Genomic DNA, 20,936 nt, shown 5'->3' on the forward strand with positions numbered 1-20,936 from the left:
AGGCTAGGGGATCTGATGCCCTCTTCTGGCCTCCTAAGGCACTGCATGCATGTGGTGCACATACAGACCTGCAGACAAAACACACATAAAATTATGTATCTATCACATGTGTATATATACACATCATATATATAAACATGCACTATATATGTGGTGGTTTGAATAAAAATGGCCCCCATAAGCTCATATATTTGCATGCCTAGTTCTCAGTTGATGAATTGTTTGGAAAGGATTAGGAGTGTGGCCTCGTTAGAGGAGGTGTGTCACTGGGAATGGGCTTTTGAGGTGTCTCTCTCTGCCTGCTGCCAGTGAATCAGAATGTAGAACTCTCAGCTACTTCTCCAGCACCATCCTGCCTGTGTGCCTGCTACCTGGTCCCCACCATGACAATAATGGACAAAACCTCTGAAACTGTAAGCACATCCCCAATTAAATGCTTTCTTCTGTAAGCTTGCTGCCTTGGTCATAGTTTCTTCATAGCAATAGAACACTAGGCACTCCCCCCTTCCCCTGGCCTCAGGGTGTGTGTTTTTCTAGCTGTCTACTCCTACTGCAGGCAGTGTACCCAACTGTTTGCGGTACTAGGGATTGAACTTAAGGCCTCAAATATTCTAAACAAGTGTTATTACACGGAGAGACACCTGCATTTTTATTTTCATTTTTATTTTTGAGACAAACTTGACCAGGTTGGCCTTGAGTTCACTATGTATAGCCCAGGCAAGCCTTGATTTGAGACCCCCCTGTTGTGGAACAGAATACTTGTTTAACTACGTAAAGTGTGTTGCATTTGTTTGTGTTGCAGAATATTTGTTTAACTATGTAAAGATGTGTTGCTGTTTCACCTTTCCTGCCTAAGGCACCTGATTGGTCTAATAAAAAGCTGAATGGCCAATAGCTAGGCAGAGGAGGAAGAGGAGGGATTGGCAGGCAGGGAGAAAAGGTGGTCAGCCAGCCGGTGGCCAGACAGACAGATAGGGAGGGAGGAAGCAGGAAGCAGGATGGACAGTATGTACATGAGATAAAAGAGCATCGGGGCAGCACATAGATGAATAGAAAAAGCTAGCTGGAAACAAGCCTAAGCTAAGGCCAAGCATTCATAATTAATAATAAGTCTCCGTGTCATAATTTGGGGGCTGGCAGTCCAAGAAAGCCAGCTACATCCCCCTGTCTCAGTCTCTCAAGTACCTGGGATGGCAGACATGCACCACCATGTCTGAACAGCCTTCAGTTTCTTGGAGGGAAAGTAGAGTTCATTGACCAGAGATAAAGCACTTTTGATGCTTTTAGGCACCCCTTGGCTGCCTTACAAGTGAACAGCAAGAAGATACCACTAGGAACTGGTACAGAAGACAGTCTCACCAAGGAAAGATGGAAGTCTGGTAAAACTAAAAGGCCCAGGGAGACCTTACTCCTTTTTTTTTGTTTTGTTTTGTTTTTTGGTGTTTTGAGACAGGGTTTCTCTGTATAGCTTTGAACCTTTTCTGGGACTCACTTTGTAGACCAGGCTGGCCTTGAACTCACAGAGATGCACCTCCCAAATGCTGGTTTGTTTTTTGTTTTGTTTTGTTTTTTTGTTTTTGTTTTTGTTTTGTTTTTCAAGACAGGGTTTCTCTGTGTAGTTCTGGTGCCTGTCCCGGATCTTGCTTTGTAGACGAGGCTGGCCTCAAACTCACAGGGATCCGTCTGGCTCTGCCAAAGTGCTTTCAGAGGACAGTTTTTTGTTTTTTGTTTTTTTGTTTTTTTCTCGAGACAGGATTTCTCTGTGTAGCTTTGAGCCTTTCCTGGATCTCACTCTGTAGTCCAGGCTGGCCTCAAACTCACAGAGATCCACCTGCCTCTGCCTCCCAAGTGCTGAGATCAAAGGCGTGCGCCACCACCGCCTGGCGGGACACCTTATTCCAAGAGACAAAAGCAAAAATAACATATACATTTTGTTTATGGATCCTGACAAAATATCAAAATCCAATTCAGCAAGAACTTACCTCCAGGGCTGGAGAGATGGCTCAGAGGTTAAGAGCACTGACTGCTCTTCTAGAGGTCCTGAGTTCAATTCCCAGCAACCACATGGTGGCTCACAACCATCTGTAACAAGATCTGGTGTCCTCTTCTGGCCTGCAGGCATACAGGCTGTATACATAATAAATAAATAAATCTTTTTTTTTAAAAAAAGAACTTACCTCCTAGTCGTGAGAATGATGCCCTCAAAGAGAAACACAAAAGGTTTCAGCTGTATCCACTATGACTAAAACTGAGGGTCCCCATCCCAGGTAGTGAGGGCTTCAGGTGAACTTCTATGGACCCTCTGTTTCTGGCAATGCTCTGTAAACAAAGGCCATTAAGATCAAACCATAGTGTTTAGGAATAAGTAGCAAGAGGTTTTAAAACAAAAAAGAAAAAGAAAGAGAGCATCATGTGGACTCCTATCTTGGCCAAGCACATGTTCAGGAGAACTTATTACAGGATTTGGGGCTTGTTATTTGACCTCATAGTAGGTAAGAAATGAAGGAAGGACTTATGATAGATTGTATCCTGGCAGGAAGTGGTTTTTTTGTTTTGTTTTGTGAAGCAAGGTTTCTGTGTAACCCTGGCTGTCCTGGAACTACCTCTGTAGACCAGGCTGGCCTCAAACTCATAGAGATCTGCCTAGTTCTGCCTCAAGTGCTGATATCAAAGGTGCACACTACCACTGCTCAGCAAGGGAGTAATATTTTTAATTAACTAATTTTTATGTGTATGGGGGTTTTGTCTGTGCACCACGGTGGGCAGCAGAAGAGTGTGATGGATCCCCTGGAACTGGAGTTACAAACAAAATTAAATAGTTGCAACTTCATAACTGTAATTTTGCTGTTATGAATCATAATGTAAATATCTATGTTTTCTAATGGTCTTAGGTGACCCCTATGAAAGGGTCATTTAACCCCAAAGGGGTCAAGACCCACAGGTTGAGAACTGCTGCCATAATGCTTCTTTGTGAGTACAACACCCCTCCCCCCCAACACACACACACACACACACACACACACACATATTTCTACAGTAGTCAGCGGAAACATTGTAGGAGATGGTTGCGTTTGGTCACTTATGTGTTTTGTGTTCAGACGTGATTATGGAAAAGTCTTTTTATTCACCAGAGTGTGACTTTGTCTGAAATTGGTGTTTTGTGAAATTGTGCTGAACAGGACAAGACCACAGGCTCACTATTGGTGCCAGGCTGGTTCCTGGCACCACCAAGGCTTCAGGAAGGAGAGTGCAAGCCAGCTGCCAGGAGCTGCTTCCTTTTTCACTGCCACACCTGAGGGGGGAAACAGAATTGGCAATCCCCTTTTGTCAGAACGTGAAGCCCCTTCATTACACTCTAATACCTTCTAACAGGTCCGCTTTGCTTCTCCGCACTTCTCCCTGTCCTTGGCAAACTCTCGGGTTTGCACCCACGCTAAGCAGTAAGAGACCCCGAGAAAGGAGCTTTGCCCAGGTCTCCCAGTGAGCGACAGGGTGGAAGCTAGAATGCTGACTTTGGTTTTCCATCCAGCAAAACCTGCTTCCAGACACTAGGGCAGGCTGTTAACCCGCTGAGGTGTCAGCTCAAACAAAAAAACCTTCTCTTGTCCACAGTGCGCTCTACTTTCTTCTCTTTGGGGATTCAACGGAGGGTCTCACGACAGCTAGGATTCTAGGATCTTCACTAGCCTGTCCAGCCGTGTTTCCAATCTCCATGTTCCTGCCTAATGGTTCTCCTTTTGTTTTGAGACAGGTCAAAACTATGCAGCCCAGGTTGGCCTGGAACTCACCATCTTCCTGCCTCAGCCTCCTGGTCTGAAATTACAGTTACATTTGGCTCAGGTTTCTATCTCCCCTTCTTCTCCCTGCCTGCAACTGTCTTCATTAGACACTTCACCAACACCTCCTCCGTTAGGCCTTCCAGCCTGGGCGTTCTAGTTCCACTTCCTCTGGGAGCCTTAGGGCCTCCTTGGGGAACTTTCTCTGGGTTTTGTTGACGGGTCTTCACTCCAGAGCACTGCGCCGGGGTAGGGGAACCATGCCCAACGTCTAGTCCCCTGAGCCTGTTTCCCTGCAGGCGAAAGAAGTGCTCCGCGAGCTGAGACCGTCACGGGCTGCGGGCTGCTCTGCCCACAAGCACAGGGGGCAAAGCGACCCGGTGCTTTGCCGTCTAGGATCCCGAGTGTCTGGAGCCGCTCTCCCCACGCCGGCACACCAGCCCGCAACGGCACCCGCAGACTGCGCTTGCTCCAGCCCTCGGCCCCGCCCCCGGGACCGGCCCCCGGCCTGGCCGCGCCTGCGCAGCTGCCCGCGCCGGCTTCCGGGTGGAGGGAGCGCGAGGGGGCGGAGGGTGGACGTCGAGGAGTAGCGGCGGCGAGTGGGCGTGTGCTCCGAGCGGTCGGGCGCCGGCGCTGGAGTGGCGGGGTCTCTGAGAGCCGGTCCGGGACGCGGAAAGAGCCTGCGACTGCCACCTGCGTCCGCTCCCTGGCATGTCGGCCGAGGCCTCCGGCCCGGCGGCGGCTGCGGCCGGATGCCTGGAGTCCCCTAAGCCCTCGGGTGTGGAGCCCGGCTCCCCCTCGTGCAGTCTGAAGCCCCTGACCCCGAACAGCAAGTATGTGAAGCTGAACGTGGGCGGCTCGCTGCACTACACCACGCTGCGCACCCTCACTGGGCAGGACACCATGCTCAAGGCCATGTTCAGCGGCCGCGTGGAGGTGCTCACAGACGCCGGAGGTATGCGTGTCGCCGGTACACGTGCTGCCCTCCAGCCCCCGGTTCGTTCCTGGCTCCCCACGTCTCATCTTATCTTTTCCTTATTCAAAGTCTCCCTCCTTCCCCAGTCCTTTACTTCCAGCAGTAATCTCTGCCAAACACTCCATCCATTGCGAGTCTCTTCTCCCCTTAGTTGAGAAAGCCTAGGAACCAGCCCTGCTGCAAGCAGCACCCCTTAGACCACCTTTACCACCCCTTCCTACTGCCCAGCCTTTTGTTTGTCTCTCTGCCTTAGAACCGCCAACAGGCAGCCTGGAGAACTGAAAGATCTGTGTGTCTGTCTCTAACACATGTCCCTGCACTCTCTAGGAATCATCTGTAAATACAGATTGTAGAAGGAGAAGGCTGTTTGGGTTTACCAGGGACCTGAGTGAAGGGTGCAGTTTTCCTTGGCAGGTGAACCTTAACCTTCTCGGAGCGTTGCCTTTAAATTTGGGACCCACATGCTATATAGTATAACCTTAAAGAGAAGGGGTTAACAAAGATTATGAAAGCAAATGCTTAGGAGGTTAAGTTCAGCTTTCAAATACTGAAGATGAAGAAATCAATTATTTGATAAGTTTTGTGAAGCGCCAGTTAGTGCTAGAGAAGGTTTGGTAAAGGGATCTGATGAGTCTTAGGGAGTTAACAGTCCCCTTCCCAGTGCGGGAGATCGGGTAGGGCATTGAGTGGGAATGACCAGTAAGCAAGAAAATCACATGTAATCACAGAGCAAGTTCTTTGAATACTGTTGTCATTATTTTATTATTGTGGTGAACTGGAGGGTTGAGGTGGACATTTTCATTTAAATGAATTGGTTAAAATTAATAGAAGGGGTTAAGTTTATTGGTATAGTAATTCGGTGAGAATTTCCCCATGGTAAGCTGGGCTTGGTAGCACACAGTCTGGGCTGCATAGTGTGATTCTGCCTTAAATACAACTTTCTCAACGGACACTGGTCTGTGGTAGTGCACCCCTTTAATCCCAGCATTGGAGATGCAGAGCCAGGCGGATCTCTGTGAGTTAGAGGCCAGCCAGGTCTACAGAGTGAGTTCAGGACAGCCAAGACTTCAGGGAAACCCTGTCTTGAAAAACAAAAAACAAAACAACAAAAGATTTGCCCATGGTGAGAGCCTTCTGACTGTCCAGCAGTCTTGAGAGGGAGTTATTCTGTGGCAGGTGTGTATATGACTCACTGGAGATGTTTGAAAGAATTCTTGGATGTGGCAGAGGTTTGAAACAGATACATATTTAGGTTTTCTTTTGGCTTTGGAATTTGTTTTCTAAAAACATGTTAGCATCAGTCCCCCACCAAACCATCCTTCCTTTTGCCTTTTCCCACCCCACCAGGTTGGGTGCTGATTGACCGGAGTGGCCGCCACTTTGGTACAATCCTCAACTACCTACGGGATGGGTCTGTCCCACTGCCTGAGAGTACCAGAGAACTCGGGGAGCTGCTGGGTGAGGCCCGGTACTACCTGGTCCAGGGCCTGATTGAAGACTGTCAGCTGGCACTACAGGTGAGAGCCCCTCCCCGACTCCCCTTCTTGAGAGAGCTCACCAATAGTTAGCTGTTACAACAGAAGAGAGAGAGAGATGGCCCAGAGAGCCTGGCTCAGACTGGTCATAACCCCCAGGCTCTTAGGATTTGGGGGTGCAGCCCTCCAAGCCTCCCTGCTGCCCCATTCAGGGCTGCAGTTCGCCTGGGGTCAGGACTGTTGTCATTAGAAATGCCTGCTCTGTGCCTATAGGTGCTCCTAGTGTGTCCTACCACCCGAGGGACGTCATAAAACGCAACCCCAGGTCAGCTGCTCCTTTGCTCTTAAGTAGCTCTCTTGGCTAGTGGGGGAGGGGTGCACCAATTTATAAAATTTAAAATTTTGATTTTGTGTGTGCGCGTACCACAGTTGGAGTGCTTGTGGAGGTCAGTCACAGGACAGCTTTCTCCTTTTTCACCATTGTGCATTCTGGGGATGGAGCACTGGTTATCAGGTTTGGCCACTGAACCACCAGCCCGCTCCCACCTCATCTCAGTTTAAGTTGGAATGTAATAACCTGTATGATCTGGTCCTGCCCTGGGAGGCAGCACGTCCCTACCCCACCCTGTGCCTTCCAACCCTTCAGGGCTTTGTGATTTTTAACTTTTTTCCATGCTGAAATCTTTTTCTCCAATGAAGTGTCGTAGAAGTGGAGCCATACTCCATAAACAGGGCTGGGACTCCAGGCCCTCCCCACCTGCTCCGTTTCTAGGGTCCCTTACAGCCATCTCTGCTGTCCATGCCTAGTAACCTTGAGCCTGTTAGTTCCTGCCTGCCTCTAGCATTCTGGTCTCATGTTCCAAAAGATAAGTAAGGAAAATAAATACAATGTAGTAAGTTTCAATCAACTTTTTGTATTGCTCAGGTTTTTTGTAATAATACAGTAGTAGATTGTAAGTTGTGTGTCTTGAATGCCCGTTGTAAATTAAAAAGTGGAGACTGAACTACTTTTCTTTCAGGAATGCTTATTGCTTTAAATTTTTTGTTTATTTATTTATTGTGGTGTGGGTATATCATAACATGTATGTGAAGGTCAGAGGACTTCTCCCTTCTTCCTCCTTTACCTCCAGCAATAACCAGATATATGCCAGATGCTTTTTTCCTATCATATAGCTTCCAGGGATTGAACTCAGGCCTCCAGGCTGGGTGGCAAGCTGCTTGACCCACCAAGCCACTTCACTGGCCTGCTTATTGATTCTTGAAATCCAAAAGTACAGAATTCTTTTGGACAGTATACATATTTTTCCAACTTTTTATCTGTAGCCCATAGAAAAATTGATTTTGTGCTTGTATATTTCAAAGCATTTTGTGAAGGGATGTTGTTGATAAAATGTCCCTTAATATATCACTTTTTTCACTCATCCCCTTCCCATTCTCTTTAATGTTTGAGACCTTTATACTTTATGACCCATTAAAGAATTACCATGTAGCAGTTTGAAAAATACTGAATTAGATCTTTTAAAAAAATATATATTCTTTGGGGAATAGCATGTGCCACATCTAATGTGTGGAGACCAGAGGGCAGCTTCTCTTCTACCTTGTGGGACCTGGGGAGAGGGAGGGGAAAGCAAATTCAGGTTGTTGGGTTCTGCCTCCTTTCCCCTCTGAGCCACCTGGCTGGCCCTGACCTAGATCTTGGAAGTACAGTCCTGCTCAGTTACTTAAAAAGTACGATTAAATTTATTTATTTTTATTTTATGTGCATTGGTGTTCTGTCTGTATACATGTCTGTGTGAGGATGTCAGATCTTGTAGTTACAGTTATTAGCTGCCATGTGGTTGCTGGGAATTGAACTCATGACCTTTAGAAGAACAGTCTCTTAACCACTGAGCCATCTCTCCAGTCTCTCATCTTACATTCTTAAGACAAGGTCTAGTTGTGTAGCCCAGGATGGCCTTGATCTCAGGATCCTCCTGCTTCAGCCTCTTGAGTGCTGGGATCGCAGGTGTGCGTGCCTAGCTCTGCTCTGTAATTGAAACTGAGCTAATGTCATTGCACACCCACTGTGTCAGGAGGGATTTTGCTGTCTGCCTGTTGGTACATCTTTACCCTTGGCTAACCTACATGGATACAAAGAAATATTAGAGATGCATTCAAGGCCAGTGTGTTCAGTTGAGTGTGGCTCTTCCTTTCCATGCTTCTTCCCACCCATCCCCCCAGCTCCATGTGGTCCTCAGGGCCTGCCAGAGCATCACTGGTCTAGGCAATTCCTTGCTCTTGCATTCCCACTCCCTTGTCTGTTTTCCCTCTCTCTATCCCTGTCCCATCCCAATGTATTCATACATAACATATGCTGGATTATCTATCTTCCCTCAGAAGACTGAAGCATCTCTGTGTACATGCTTTTGGTGTGTGCATGTTTACATAAATGTCACTTAGCTTTGGATCTTGCCATTTTCACTCACCGCTTCTTGCAGGATCTGGTCACACTGTGTGGCCTGCTGCGCAGGAATCCATGCTGTTGGCGTACCATATTCTCACATTCTCGAGTTTGCTGCTTTCTTCTCCTTCCTGCCCCCACCAACAATGCCACCTTGGGCATCCTGAATGTGTCCCTTCTGGTCCTGTTCAAATTCTATAGCTGGAGAATTACTAGGCCATGGGATGCATGCAAGCCAGATTTCATTCTCTTTACATTGCTTTATCCTCCTGATAGGCAGTGTATAAGAAACCTCATTCCAGCAAGTCTTAATAACCCTCGCCATCCTCCATCTTTCTAATTTTACCAAGCTGATAGGTGTGGAGTGATCTCATTGAACTCTGCAAGCTTCTCATTACTAATGAGGTTGAGTATCTTTTCATACACACTCACTCGCCTTTTTAGAGTCTCCTTCTGTGATTGCTTTACATATTTACCCAATTTTCTTCCCAGTCTCTTGTCTTCTTGATCCTTGACGATTTTAGTTTAGTTCCTAGGAGAATTAAGTCATATTACATAAGAGCATTATTACATATCCTCTAAAGCATGTATTAATATGAAAAAATTGGCTTTTCTATAAGTATCAATGATGCTGTATACCTACCATGCTTGGGACCATGGTGGCACACGCCTGTAGTCCACTAGTCTGGAGGAGAAGGCAGTAGGATTGTAAACTCCGGGCCCACACCAGTTACATAGGAGCTGGGCATAGTGGATCTCTGAATTTCAGGACAGGATAGCCAGAGTACCCAAAGAAACATTGTCTTCTGTTTTTTTTAAAGAGTTACATAGGGAAGCTGGGTGGTGGTGGTGGTGCACCTTTAATCCTAGCACTTGGGAGGCAGAGGCCTATGAGTTAGAGGCCAGCGTGGTCTACAGAGTGAGTTTCAGGACAGCCAGGACTACACATAGAGAGAGAGAGAGGGAGGGAGGGAGGGAGGGAAAGAGAGAGAGAGAGAGAGAGAGAGAGAGAGAGAGAGAGAGAGAGAGAGAGAGAGAAAGAAAGAAAGAAAGAAAGAGAGAGAAAGGAAGAAGCAAACAAAAAAACCCTTCAAAATTTTTCTGGCTTTCAAGGGTCAGGTTTAGATATTGCCAGTATTTTCTCTTAGAATGTCACTTGTCTATGGAATAGCGGTGTGTATGTGTGTGTTTTTTATTAAATTGTATTCAGTCTTGTATGTGGGTATGTGTGTGCCACACTGTATGTAGGATTCAGTTCTCTCCTGTCAACATGTGTGCCCTCAGGACTAGACTCAGGTTGTCAGGCTTAATGACATTTGTCTTTATGTGCTGAGCCATTTTGCTGGCCCAAAATGGCCCGAGATACTTAAATTTTTAAATTACAAATAGCCATCTATTTATGTATGTAAATGTGTTATATGTGTATGGGGGTGGGTGAGTTTGTGTGGATGTGTACACATGTGTGCATAAGTGTGGTGGCCAGAACTTAGTATTGCTGTCTTCCTCAGCCACTTTCCACATTAGTATTATTTCTTGTTTTTAATTTTTATTTATTTATTTATCTATTTATTTATTTATTTATTTATTTGAGACAGGGTTTTACTTTGTAGTTCTGCTTGGCCTGGGCTTGCTGTGTAGGCCAGACTGGCCTCAGACCAAACAGAGATCTGCTTCCAGCTTACTCTTTGAGACAGGGTCTCACTGAAACTGGAATTCACTGGCTTGGCTAGGCTTTCCAGCCAGTGAGCTCCAGGGACCTGCCTGTCTCCACTTCCTCAGCTGTGGAATCAGAAGTCTGTCCTGGGATTTTTAGGTGGATGCCAGGACTCTGAACTCCGTGCTCATGGTTGTATGACAAGTAATTTATTGACTGAACCATCTCTCCAGCCCCAACACCTGTTTTGTTGTTGTTGTTGTTTTTGTTTGTTTGTTTGTTTGTTTTTGTGGAGCTGAGGATCGAACCCAGGGCCTTGCTCTTGCTAGGCAAGTGCTCTACCACTGAGCTAAATCCCCAATCCAACACCTGTTATTTTTTAAAGCAGTATTATCAACTATAGAAATTTAGGAAATGGATCACCAAAAAGATTAAGCTCCAAATTTTTTTCTACTTTGTTGTATGTGTGCATGTGTATTTGTCTATTCACTAAAATATGGCCATGTTGTATGTACTATTTTGTATACTACTTTTTTTTGACATTGTTAATAATTGATAACTTTCTATATCAATAAAGTTAATCTAACATCCAGGGCAAATGCTCCAGTTTCTCCAGTTCTGCCTGAAATTTGTTAAGCAGTTCATTTAAACCAAGAACTATAATCACATTATGTCTGGTGATGTTCTGTAAGTCTCTTCCAATCTGGAACAGATTGTTTGTTTGTTTTTTTGTTTTTTTCTTGTTTTCCTTATAAGCTGAGTTGTTAAAGATACTGCCTATACAATGGTCTGCTCACCAGATTTGCCTGATTGTTCAGTCCTGGTGTCATTTGGTACAAACCCTGATATATCCTGAATTTCCTGTAAATTAGACATAAATGTAAAAGTTTGATGTTAAGCATTTTGGTTAGAGCACATTCTAGGAAGTATAGTGTTTTCATACTGTATTACATCAAGATACCCATGATGTGGCTGACATGATTGATATGGTCAGAATTGGTCCCTGAATTCAGATGATAAGTTGAGTCTTCCACTGCAGTTATATTTCCTTGTTGCCAACTGTAAATTCACCTGTGTGGTATTAATTTGGGCATTGTGCAAGTACCAGTTGCTTGTCAACAACACACCAATTGATATGCCTTGCCTAAGTCAGTAATTTCATTAGGGTTATGGGATAATTAGAGGTTTAGCATTTCTTTAGTGTTGTTCCATGGGGTCACTTATAAAGTTGTGCTTTGTACTATCAAATGAGCAATTTTGACATTAATATAGTCAAAATAGCATTTTCCCCAGTGGTGTATGTATGTATCCCTTGGTTGGGGGAGGAGGGTTACTTAGGTTTTTTTTTTTTTTTTTTCTATTCTACTTTTTTATTAGCTTTATAACTTTATATACAGATCTCTTTATATATGGACTTTAAAAAGGATTTTGTGCGTGCGTGCATGCGTGCGTGCGTGCGTGTGTGTGTGTGTGTGTGTGTGTGTGTGTGTATTTTGCCTGCATTGTGTATATATGGACCACATGCATGCCTTGTGTATTGGATCCCCTGGAACTGGAGTTAAGGATGGTTGTGAGCCACCATGTGGGTGCTGGAAACTGAATTTTGGATCCTCTGCAAGAACAGAAAGTGCTTTTAACCCCTGAGCCATCTCTCTAGTCTCTCATGTGTGGACATTTTAAACTCAATGACACTCAATTTGTAAATGTAAATTATGAAGGGACTTAATGTGTGTGTGTGTGGTGGGGGGCATGTTTCAAAACAAGGTTTCTCTGTAGCCCTGGCTATCCTGGGCTTTGTAGATTAGGCTGGCCTCAAACTCACTGATGTTGGCCTGCCTCTGCCTCCCAGGTGCTCCGATTAAAGAAGGGCACCAAGCCTTTAATCCCAGCACTTGAGAGGTAGAGGCAAGTGGATCTTTGTGAATTCGAGGACAGCCAGGGCTACAGAGAAACCTTGTCTTGAAAAAGCATAAATAAATAAATGAATAAATAATGAATAAAGGTGTGTGCTCCCACTGCCCTGCTTTTTAACTTTTTTTCCCTTCTACATAGAGTAAGTTAGTTTTCTAAGTACCTTTTATTAAACAGTTTTTGATAGCTAGTATCCAAAATGGCCACAAGTGACATTTGCCTCCCTGGGACTCAGGGTCTTATGTAGTCCTCCTCCACACTGAATAGGACTAACGTGCAACCATGTTGGAGAGGTGCATTGTGTAACTGGAAAGACGGAGTCTCGGGTGGTTGCCAGCTGACTTTGAACTCTGCATCTTCCTACCTCCTAAATGCCAAGCTTTTAGGTATGTAGCGCCACACAGCTCTAATGTGTGACTTTTGAAGCTAGCCTCTTGGACAGTTCACTCCGGTAAGCAAGTCATTATATGTGAACCCAAACAGCCCTTGGGAATTCTTGCTGGTGAGAAACTAGAACCTGCTGTCAGCCGACTCCAGCTATGTGGGTCAACTTTATCGGAAGTACATCCTCTAGGTCTATCCAGTGTTGAGATGATGCACTCTTGGCCAGCATCTTGTTTTGTATTGTTTTTAGTTTTGACACAAGGTCCCCTTATGATCCCAGGCTAACCTTGAACTCAAGATCTTCCTCTTCCCACCTCTCAAAGACTGGAACTACAGCATGTGTGACTATGGCCAGCTGCGGCCATCATCTAGACCAGAGTTCATGAGAGATCATGGGCCAGTCTGAAGTTCTGACCCTCAGAAATTAAAGGAGGCACCACTAAATAATTGTTGTGGGGGCTACTGTGTTTGCAGTCATTGTTATCAAGAGGTAACAGATTGTGGGGTTACTTCCAGACACGGCAGGATTGACACACATGAACTCAGAGACCATGACAACAAGTATAGGTCCAAACCAGACAACATCTGGGCACTGAGAGGGAGGTGGACAAAAACCTACCCCAACAAAGAATCTGTTTGCAATGGGTACCTTCTGGGAAAGGGAGAATCCGTGTTCTCCAGTGGCATGTCACTGGGTCTATATATCAGGCACACTCCAAGGCGGTGTTCAGGAGTAGATGGCCAACAAAACAGACTCCATGTGTTTTGTTTTGTTTTCTGTCTTACTGGTTTTCTTTTTCTTTCTTTCTTTCTTTCTTTTTTTTTTTTTTTTTTGTTTTGTTTTGTTTTTGAGAGAAAACATGATGTTGGGTGGGTAGGGAGGTGGAGAGAATCTGAGAGGGATTAGGAGAGGAGAAAGAATATGATCCAAAAAATTTAATAAATTGGAAAAAAAGAAAGGTAACAAATTTAAACCATCAAATGGCATGCCTTTAGTCCCAGCACTCAGGAGGTAGAAGCATACGGACTTCTTTATGAGCTCCAGGCCAGCCTGGTCTATAAAGGGAGTTCCAGGATAGCCTGAGCTACAGTTTCTTACTGCTTATATATGTAGAGGAGAGGGTAAGCTAAAGAAGCAAACAGTGGGACAACAAAGCCAGGAACTGTTGTTTTCACATTCTCAAGCTTTCCAGATAACACATACAATTAACAAATGGCTTCCAGGCAAAGAGTAAATATAGGCCATTCCCAGGAAAACGTAATCTAAAGATAAATTCAGGGCTGTGATTGTGAAGTTCTTGGTCCCCAGAGAGACTCCCAGAGACTCAGCCAGTCACATTTCTAGCACTCTGTCTTTAGGCAGGACCTTCCTTTGTTTTGTGTGTTTGTTTTGCTGGTTTTTCAAGACAGGCTTTCTCTGTGTAACAGTCCTGACTGTCCTGGAGCTTGATTTGGAGCCCAGGCTGGCCTTGAACTCACAGAGGTCTGCCTGGCTCTGCCTCCCGAGTGCTGGGATTAAAGGTGTGTGCCATCACTGCCAGGATATTTCTTTGTAGCACAAGCTGATCTCGTGATCCTCCTGCCTCAGCCTCCTAAGAACTTCATTACAGGAATGTGCTACCACATTCACCCAAATGACAGCTCTTCTAAGAATCTTAAGATTTTGATGTCCTGATGGGCACACCTTTAATCCCAGCACTCAGAGGCAGGGGCCTTACAATAAGATGAGTCTAAGAAAAAGTCAAAAATTTAAAAAGGCAGCTTAAGATGTGTTGCCTCTGGGCAGCCTGTTTACAAGCCCAAAGTAGTGAAAAGCTCTTTTGTAGAGGTTATAGGTGTGGTTTTTCTCTTATGACGTGAGCCCAAGACCTAGGAGACAATAAGTAAGACATTGGCAGGGCCATCACCCGGACTTAAAAGAGCAGGCACAGCCGAAGGGAAAGGATTTTAGACAGTGAAACTTAGCATTTGAGAAGCAGCCAGAGGAAACCAGGCCTGTGAACATCTCTTGGGAAAAGAACGATAGCTGTGGGCATCGGAACCATGTGAGTCATAACTGGTCAGACGTGGGTGTCAAAGGGTTCCCAATGTTTGTCCCAGTGACTTGCAAACTCTAGGACCAGTGACTTCTGTGTGCGTCTTGTTGTCTTGAGCAAGGACATTCCTAGTGGGCCACTGGAGGAGACAGCATGCCTGTAGTTCACAGCTCTTCAAGTAGAAAAAAAAAATAGGCTCTTTGTGAGCTGAAATTGGTGAACTGTACCCAGATGGCCCCATCCCAACCTGAACCTGGTTTAGATTTTCTGGGCTTTGAGCTGCCAATGTAATGGGTGAGACTTGGAGACTCTTAGGAGTGTGTTTGGGTTTTGCTTTGTCTGCATGTGAATCCATGCAGGCGACAATGGAGCCAGCCTTGAGTCAGCCCCAGCAAGGCAGGTGAAGCTAGTCACAAAGACAACGAGGCCTTCGTCTTCTTTTGCATTGTTTTCTCTGGAGGAACCAACTGTTATAAAGATACTCAAGCAGACCTAGGGAGGTCCGGGTGGTAACGGTTAGATCCTCTGTGCAGCAGCCATGTAAAGACAGCAGTCATGTTTCTCAGAAAGTAATCCTCGAGGCAATTTTGCTTCCAGATGCCTACAGCCCTGCTGGGCAGGCCCTCCTGGGAGAACCTGTGCCTGAGGGCCTAAGCCGCTCCCGAATGAATTCCTGACCCACGGGAAAAGAAAATCATATTCCTTTTGTTAACTTAGGCTATGATGTTTGGGGCTATTTTTACACAGTGGTAGACAGCCCACGTGTGCCCTACTCCCTACACTTACCCTCCTCAGTTCTCAGATGTGCATACTCCTCTTTCCAGGTTCTGTGTGCCTTGGTGTGAGTTCTGTCTCTGCACCAAAACTGGCTCCGTTATTTTGCCTTCATAGTGTGTATTTATGACTTATAGAGCTGGTGCTTCAAAACTGACTTGGTAATTGCAGACTTCTATGCTCTGTTGTTTTTATGTTTTGAGATAGTCAAGCTGCTTTCAAACTGATAACCATTTGCCTCTGCCTCGCCCCCCCCCCCCCCCCCCCCCCCCCCCCCCCCCCGGCCTTGATTACAGCTGTACGTACTCCTGGCTTTTCCTGTTTTCTGTTTTGATACAATATTGATGCAAAGTCCTGGATAGCCTCAAACTCTCTGTGTAGACCAAGCTAGCCTTGCATTTGTGGCTGTGCTCAACATTTGCCTCCTGGGATTACGGGTGTACTGTTTTTCATTTGTATTTCTTTGAGAGAGGGGTCTGCTCTGTTGTCTAGGCTGCTCTCACATTCCCAAGTTTAAGCAGCCCTCCCAACCTCAGCTTCTTCCTGGCTGGGCCTTAAGGCATCAGCTGCCATGCCTGTCTTTCCACATTAGTTTTACACACACACACACACACACACACATACATACACCAAACTAACTAAAAACCTCTTAGCTGTGCATGGCGGCACTCACCTTTAATCCCAGCATTCAGGAGGCAGAGGTAGGTGGATCTCTAAATTCAAGGCCAGCCTGGTCCACATAGTGAATTTGAGGCCATGCCAAAGAAACCCTATCTCAAAACAAACAAAACAATCAAACAGAACTCTTAAGACTCTCTCCAAAACCAGCCAAGTGATGGCATATGCCTTTAATCCCAGCACTCAGGAAGCAGAGGCAGGCAGATCTTTTGAGTTCAAGGATAGCCAGATCTACATGGTGAGTTCCAGGACAGCAAGGCTACATGGAGAAACCCTGTCTCAAAAAACTAAAACAAAACAAAACAAAACAAACAAACAAACAAAAACAAAAAACTCTCAAAAATAATTTCTGTAATTTGTCTCAGAATTGTACCTTTAGAGACAGACATGATCTGGCATATTCCATCATTTGGGAAGCTGAGGCAGGAGGATTGTTTAGGTTTTTTATTGTTGTTTTTGAGACAGGCTGTCACTATGTAGATTAGGCTGGTCTCATTCACAGAGATTTACCTGCATCTGCCTTCCAAGTGCTGGGATTGAAAGTGTGCTCCACTGTTGGCAGGCCAAGACAAGACATTGTAAATTCAAGGTCAGCCTAAGCAATTTAGCAATGCTGTCTCAATATTTTAAAAATTAATTCTTAATTTTTAAAAAGGGTGAAGGGTATAGGTCAGTGAGGGTAGAATACCTGCTTGGTATTCCTTCATGGCCCTGTGTTCAGCACCCAGCCCTGCAGAAATAAACAGCCTCCTTGTACTCAGCCAGGCTTCTTCATTCAGCAGATGTATTCCGACCATCACCCATATAGTCCTCAGGAAGACCATAAATATAAAAACAGATGCAGGCCTAAGTGCTGTGAAGAAAAGGGACCAATAATCTCAGCCTGAGGAAGCTATGGTAGCGAGGCCCTGGAGCAGGGCTGGTGCTGTGGGGGTCAGCATGCTGAGCTGAGAACTGAAGAGTCAGCTTTGCACACAGCTCAGTGAAGTACACCCCAGGCAGGCTGGCCAGTGCAGAGTCCAGGAGGGCACAGCTGGGTGTCTAAGGAACAGCAGGTTGGCAGGGTAAGGGTAGGGTTGCAGGGAGGGCACCAAAGCCCAGCCAGTGTGGGGATTTCCAGAGCTAAATCTGGAGTGGTCACATCGCTGTGAGCCGTAGAGACTCTAAAGAGTGTTTTCAACCCTCACGCAGCTTCACAAGGCCTTTATTTAAGTGGTGAGTGAACACTGGCTGTACTGCTAATCACCTTCTACTTCCTCCCCAGCAAAAACGGGAGAACCTGTCCCCGCTGTGCCTCATCCCCACAGTGACATCACCCCGGGAAGAACAGCAGCTCCTGGCCAGTACTTCCAAGGTGAGGCCCTGGATCCCCGTGGGTGGGAGGGTAGTTGAAGGCTGCTATCCTCTCCCGGTGGGTCTCTTGACTCCGTCCTTCCTTGGCTTCCCCTGCAGCCCGTGGTGAAACTTCTGCACAACCGCAGTAACAACAAGTACTCCTACACCAGGTGAGTACTGGGGGACACGGGTGTGTCTGCGTGTGTCCTCGCACTGGGGGACGTGGGTGTCTGGTATGTTCACATGCTGGGCAGAATCCTGGGGTTGAGCAGGGCTCTCCTCCTGTCCCTCAGGATTATGGTTACATAAAGAGAATGCCTGCCTTTTGAATGCCCCATTCCAGCTGTGCCACCTGCCATCAGTAAATGAGGTTTAGGCCAAGACTATGATAATGGTTGGCATAGGCTAGCTCCTTATTTCCTAATAGGATTGGTCTCACTGTGTCTAATGACTTATCCACTCTCCCAATAGTCTGAGGAAGTGTTAATCTCCATCTAGAGATGATATTGTGGCACCAAGGGATAAAGTAACCTGCTTAATGTTGCTCAGTTAAAATGTAGCAGAACTGGAGTGCCTGGTGATGGCCTGGCTGAAAGCCTGCACCAGGAGCCTCTGTGTCATGCGGTCAGTGATTTGCTCAGCAAATGCTTCCCTTCTGAGAGGCCTACACAGTTGGAAGTCCCCTGCTGGGCAGGCCTGGAGTGCTGGGAATCTGGGCCCCTGGGGGGGGGGTGGAGCTGAGGGAGAGAAGACAGTCACCTAAGGTCTGCTGGACCTTGGTCCTCAGCACTTCAGATGACAACTTACTGAAGAACATCGAGCTGTTTGACAAACTAGCCCTACGCTTCCATGGGCGGCTGCTCTTCCTCAAGGATGTCCTGGGGGACGAGATTTGCTGCTGGTCTTTCTACGGGCAGGGCCGAAAGATCGCCGAAGTGTGCTGTACCTCCATAGTCTATGCTACAGAGAAGAAGCAAACCAAGGTCAGAGGGGATCAGGAGGGATGGGAGGTAGGACTGGGGCCCTGGACAGAGGTGAGTCAGGAGTCAGGTAAGGGCAGGCTCTTTGGGCATCAAGGACCAGAGGTCCCAGGCCATGGATGAACAGCTTGGGTTGGTCTCACTTCCGTGATCTCTGTCCCTCTACCTTTGAAATGAGGCTATAAGATTAGAGCCAGGTTCTGTTTTCTTTGGTTTTGATTTGGTGCTGGGATTGAGCCCCAGGCCATGTTGTTTAGAGCATGGTTGGTTTTTGTTGTTGATTTTGTTGGCTTTTGTTTTGTTTTGTTTTTAAGACAGGGTTTCTCTGTGTAACCCTGGCTGTCCTGGAACTTACTTTGTAGACCAGGCTGTCCTGGAACTCACAGAGATCCTTCTGCCTCTGCCTTCAAGTGCTGGGATTAAAGGCGTATGCCACCACTGCCCAGCCAGTACCCAATCTGTGTTAGGCACTGCTCCAGACTGCAACCATAGGCCCAATATGTTGAGCACAGTACAAGACCCTCCTCTGTGGTGTGTGGTGAGGAATCTTTCCCTTTTCCCTGTCTGCCAGTGAACTTACGCTTTCAGACCCGAGCCAACGTCATTTCTCTCTAGACACCTTTGCTCATGAGATTTGAGTACTCTTGCCCCAGACAAAGTTGTCAAACTCCCTTTTTTAGCTGGACAAAGTGCTGAGGTATAGGGTAGAACTGTGCCCACAGAGCAGTACTGTGCCTTTTCCTGTCCAGTGTCTCCCAGCTAGTATTAGCCTGGTACTTGTCACCAGGAAGTACTAAGAAACATTGATCAAAGGCATGGGACGGGCACCTCAGCTTCCAGGGGTTTTTCTGCAATGGAAGCTAGGAAGATACAAACTGATAGGGTGTAGCGTAAGGGGAAGGTGTGGGGTGTACACCTCTAAGTCCACTGAGAGGGCAGTCTCACCCCGCTGTACTGGCTGGCCAAGTGCAAGAAGACTGTGAGTTCAAGGCCATCGTGGGCGACCTAGTGAGACTGTCTCCAGATAACTAATTCAGTAGTAAGCATTAGGGGTATGGGTACAGCTCAGCAGTAGAACTGGTCTAGCATGCCTGAGACTCGGGTTAATCCTCAGTACTGTAAAGAAGGAAAAGGCAAGCTACGTTCATCATATTCTTCCAAGACTGCCCAGCACAATGTCACTTCTCCTACGTTTTCTTCATCACTTTGTCTTGTCATCTGAGACAAGCTCCTGCTCAAGCCTTTACACTCTTTGCTGCTGCTCCTCGGTGTGTTTTCTTTATCTGCCGCCCTCTCTCAGGTTGGTCAAACACCACATTCCCAGCAAGGCCTTGCCTGAACTCCCTCTTGAAAGATGAAACACTCCCAGGAAAGGCCATTTTCACCCTGTTCCTTCTAACTCTCCACATACATTGTCATCGTCTGCCTTAGGAAGTGTGTTCTCCCCCTAGACTTGCAGCGTGCTGAGGGCTAGCATTTGTCACTGCTGTATTCCTGATGCTTACAACAGGCCCTGGATAGACAGTGGCAGTACTGGGGATTTGTTAGCTGATGGGCATTCCAAGAGACTAGTCAGTGAAGGAGAGCTGCCTGTCTTCAGAGCCTGGAGGAGAGCCCCAGAAGAGCCACTGGGGAAGGACTGTGGGCTGGCCAGAGGGTGGGAGGCTACAGGTTGCTGGTGGTTTTGCAGGTGGAATTCCCTGAGGCTCGGATCTTCGAGGAGACGCTGAACATCTTGATTTATGAGACTCCCCGAGGCCCAGATCTAGCTCTCCTGGAGGCCACAGGGGGTGCAGCTGGAGGTGGTGGGGCAGGCCGAGGGGATGATGAAGAGAACCGAGAGCACCGTGTCAGGAGGATTCATGTCCGTCGACATATCACCCACGATGAGCGTCCTCACGGCCAACAGATTGTCTTCAAGGACTGACCTTCGATCTTTTCCCTGCCTTCCTCTTGCTTCTGGGACCTTCTCTTTGCCCCGGCTCTGCTGGCCAAGTCGTGGGTCTTCCCTCTGTCCCTTCGTTGCATGCTATGTTCAGTGGAGCCCTTTCCAGTCATTGCCACTCACTGCTAACAACACGGTACGTTCCAGCATTCCCCTGAGGTGGGGCTCTTCAGAAAGCCAGCACCCACCACCTCCTGCACATCCTTGTTCTGCTGTCTGTCTCTTACCACCTAGTCTAGAGTGACGCAGACTTGCCCTTCTCTTCTGTTAATTCATTGGAAACGTGTAGAGACCTTAGTATCAACAACCACATTCCAAGCTGCTTTCCACCATTGCACAGAGCAGCCTGCTCCCTCCTGCCTCACTGTTCTCCCTACTTCCTTAACTTTGTACTAGGCTGGCCTGGATCTGTACCAGCTCGGCTATCTTGATCTGGTTCATATTATTTATTATTTTAATTTTCTATTAAATTATTGGAATAAAGTTGAGCTAAGAGTCTGCTGCTGCCTCTTGGGTGAGGGATGAGAAGATGGCTTGTGTTAAAAGAAGATGCCTGGCTGTTAGCATGGCAG

General features: G+C 46.6%; 1 protein-coding gene across 1 annotated transcript; it reads left to right on the forward strand.

The window, feature by feature from the left end:
* Nucleotides 1-4,305: 4,305 nt before the first annotated feature.
* On the forward strand, nt 4,306-20,852 carry Kctd13 (potassium channel tetramerization domain containing 13). The gene is made up of 6 exons (XM_036192706.1): nt 4,306-4,731; nt 6,100-6,269; nt 17,369-17,458; nt 17,557-17,609; nt 18,227-18,422; nt 20,110-20,852. Exons 1-6 carry the CDS (start codon nt 4,488-4,490, stop codon nt 20,344-20,346), a joined length of 990 nt encoding a protein of 329 aa, XP_036048599.1. The 5' UTR covers nt 4,306-4,487; the 3' UTR covers nt 20,347-20,852.
* Nucleotides 20,853-20,936: the final 84 nt, after the last annotated feature.

This window comes from Onychomys torridus, chromosome 1 (assembly GCF_903995425.1).
Source record: "Onychomys torridus chromosome 1, mOncTor1.1, whole genome shotgun sequence".
In the NCBI taxonomy this organism is placed as follows: domain Eukaryota; kingdom Metazoa; phylum Chordata; class Mammalia; order Rodentia; family Cricetidae; genus Onychomys; species Onychomys torridus.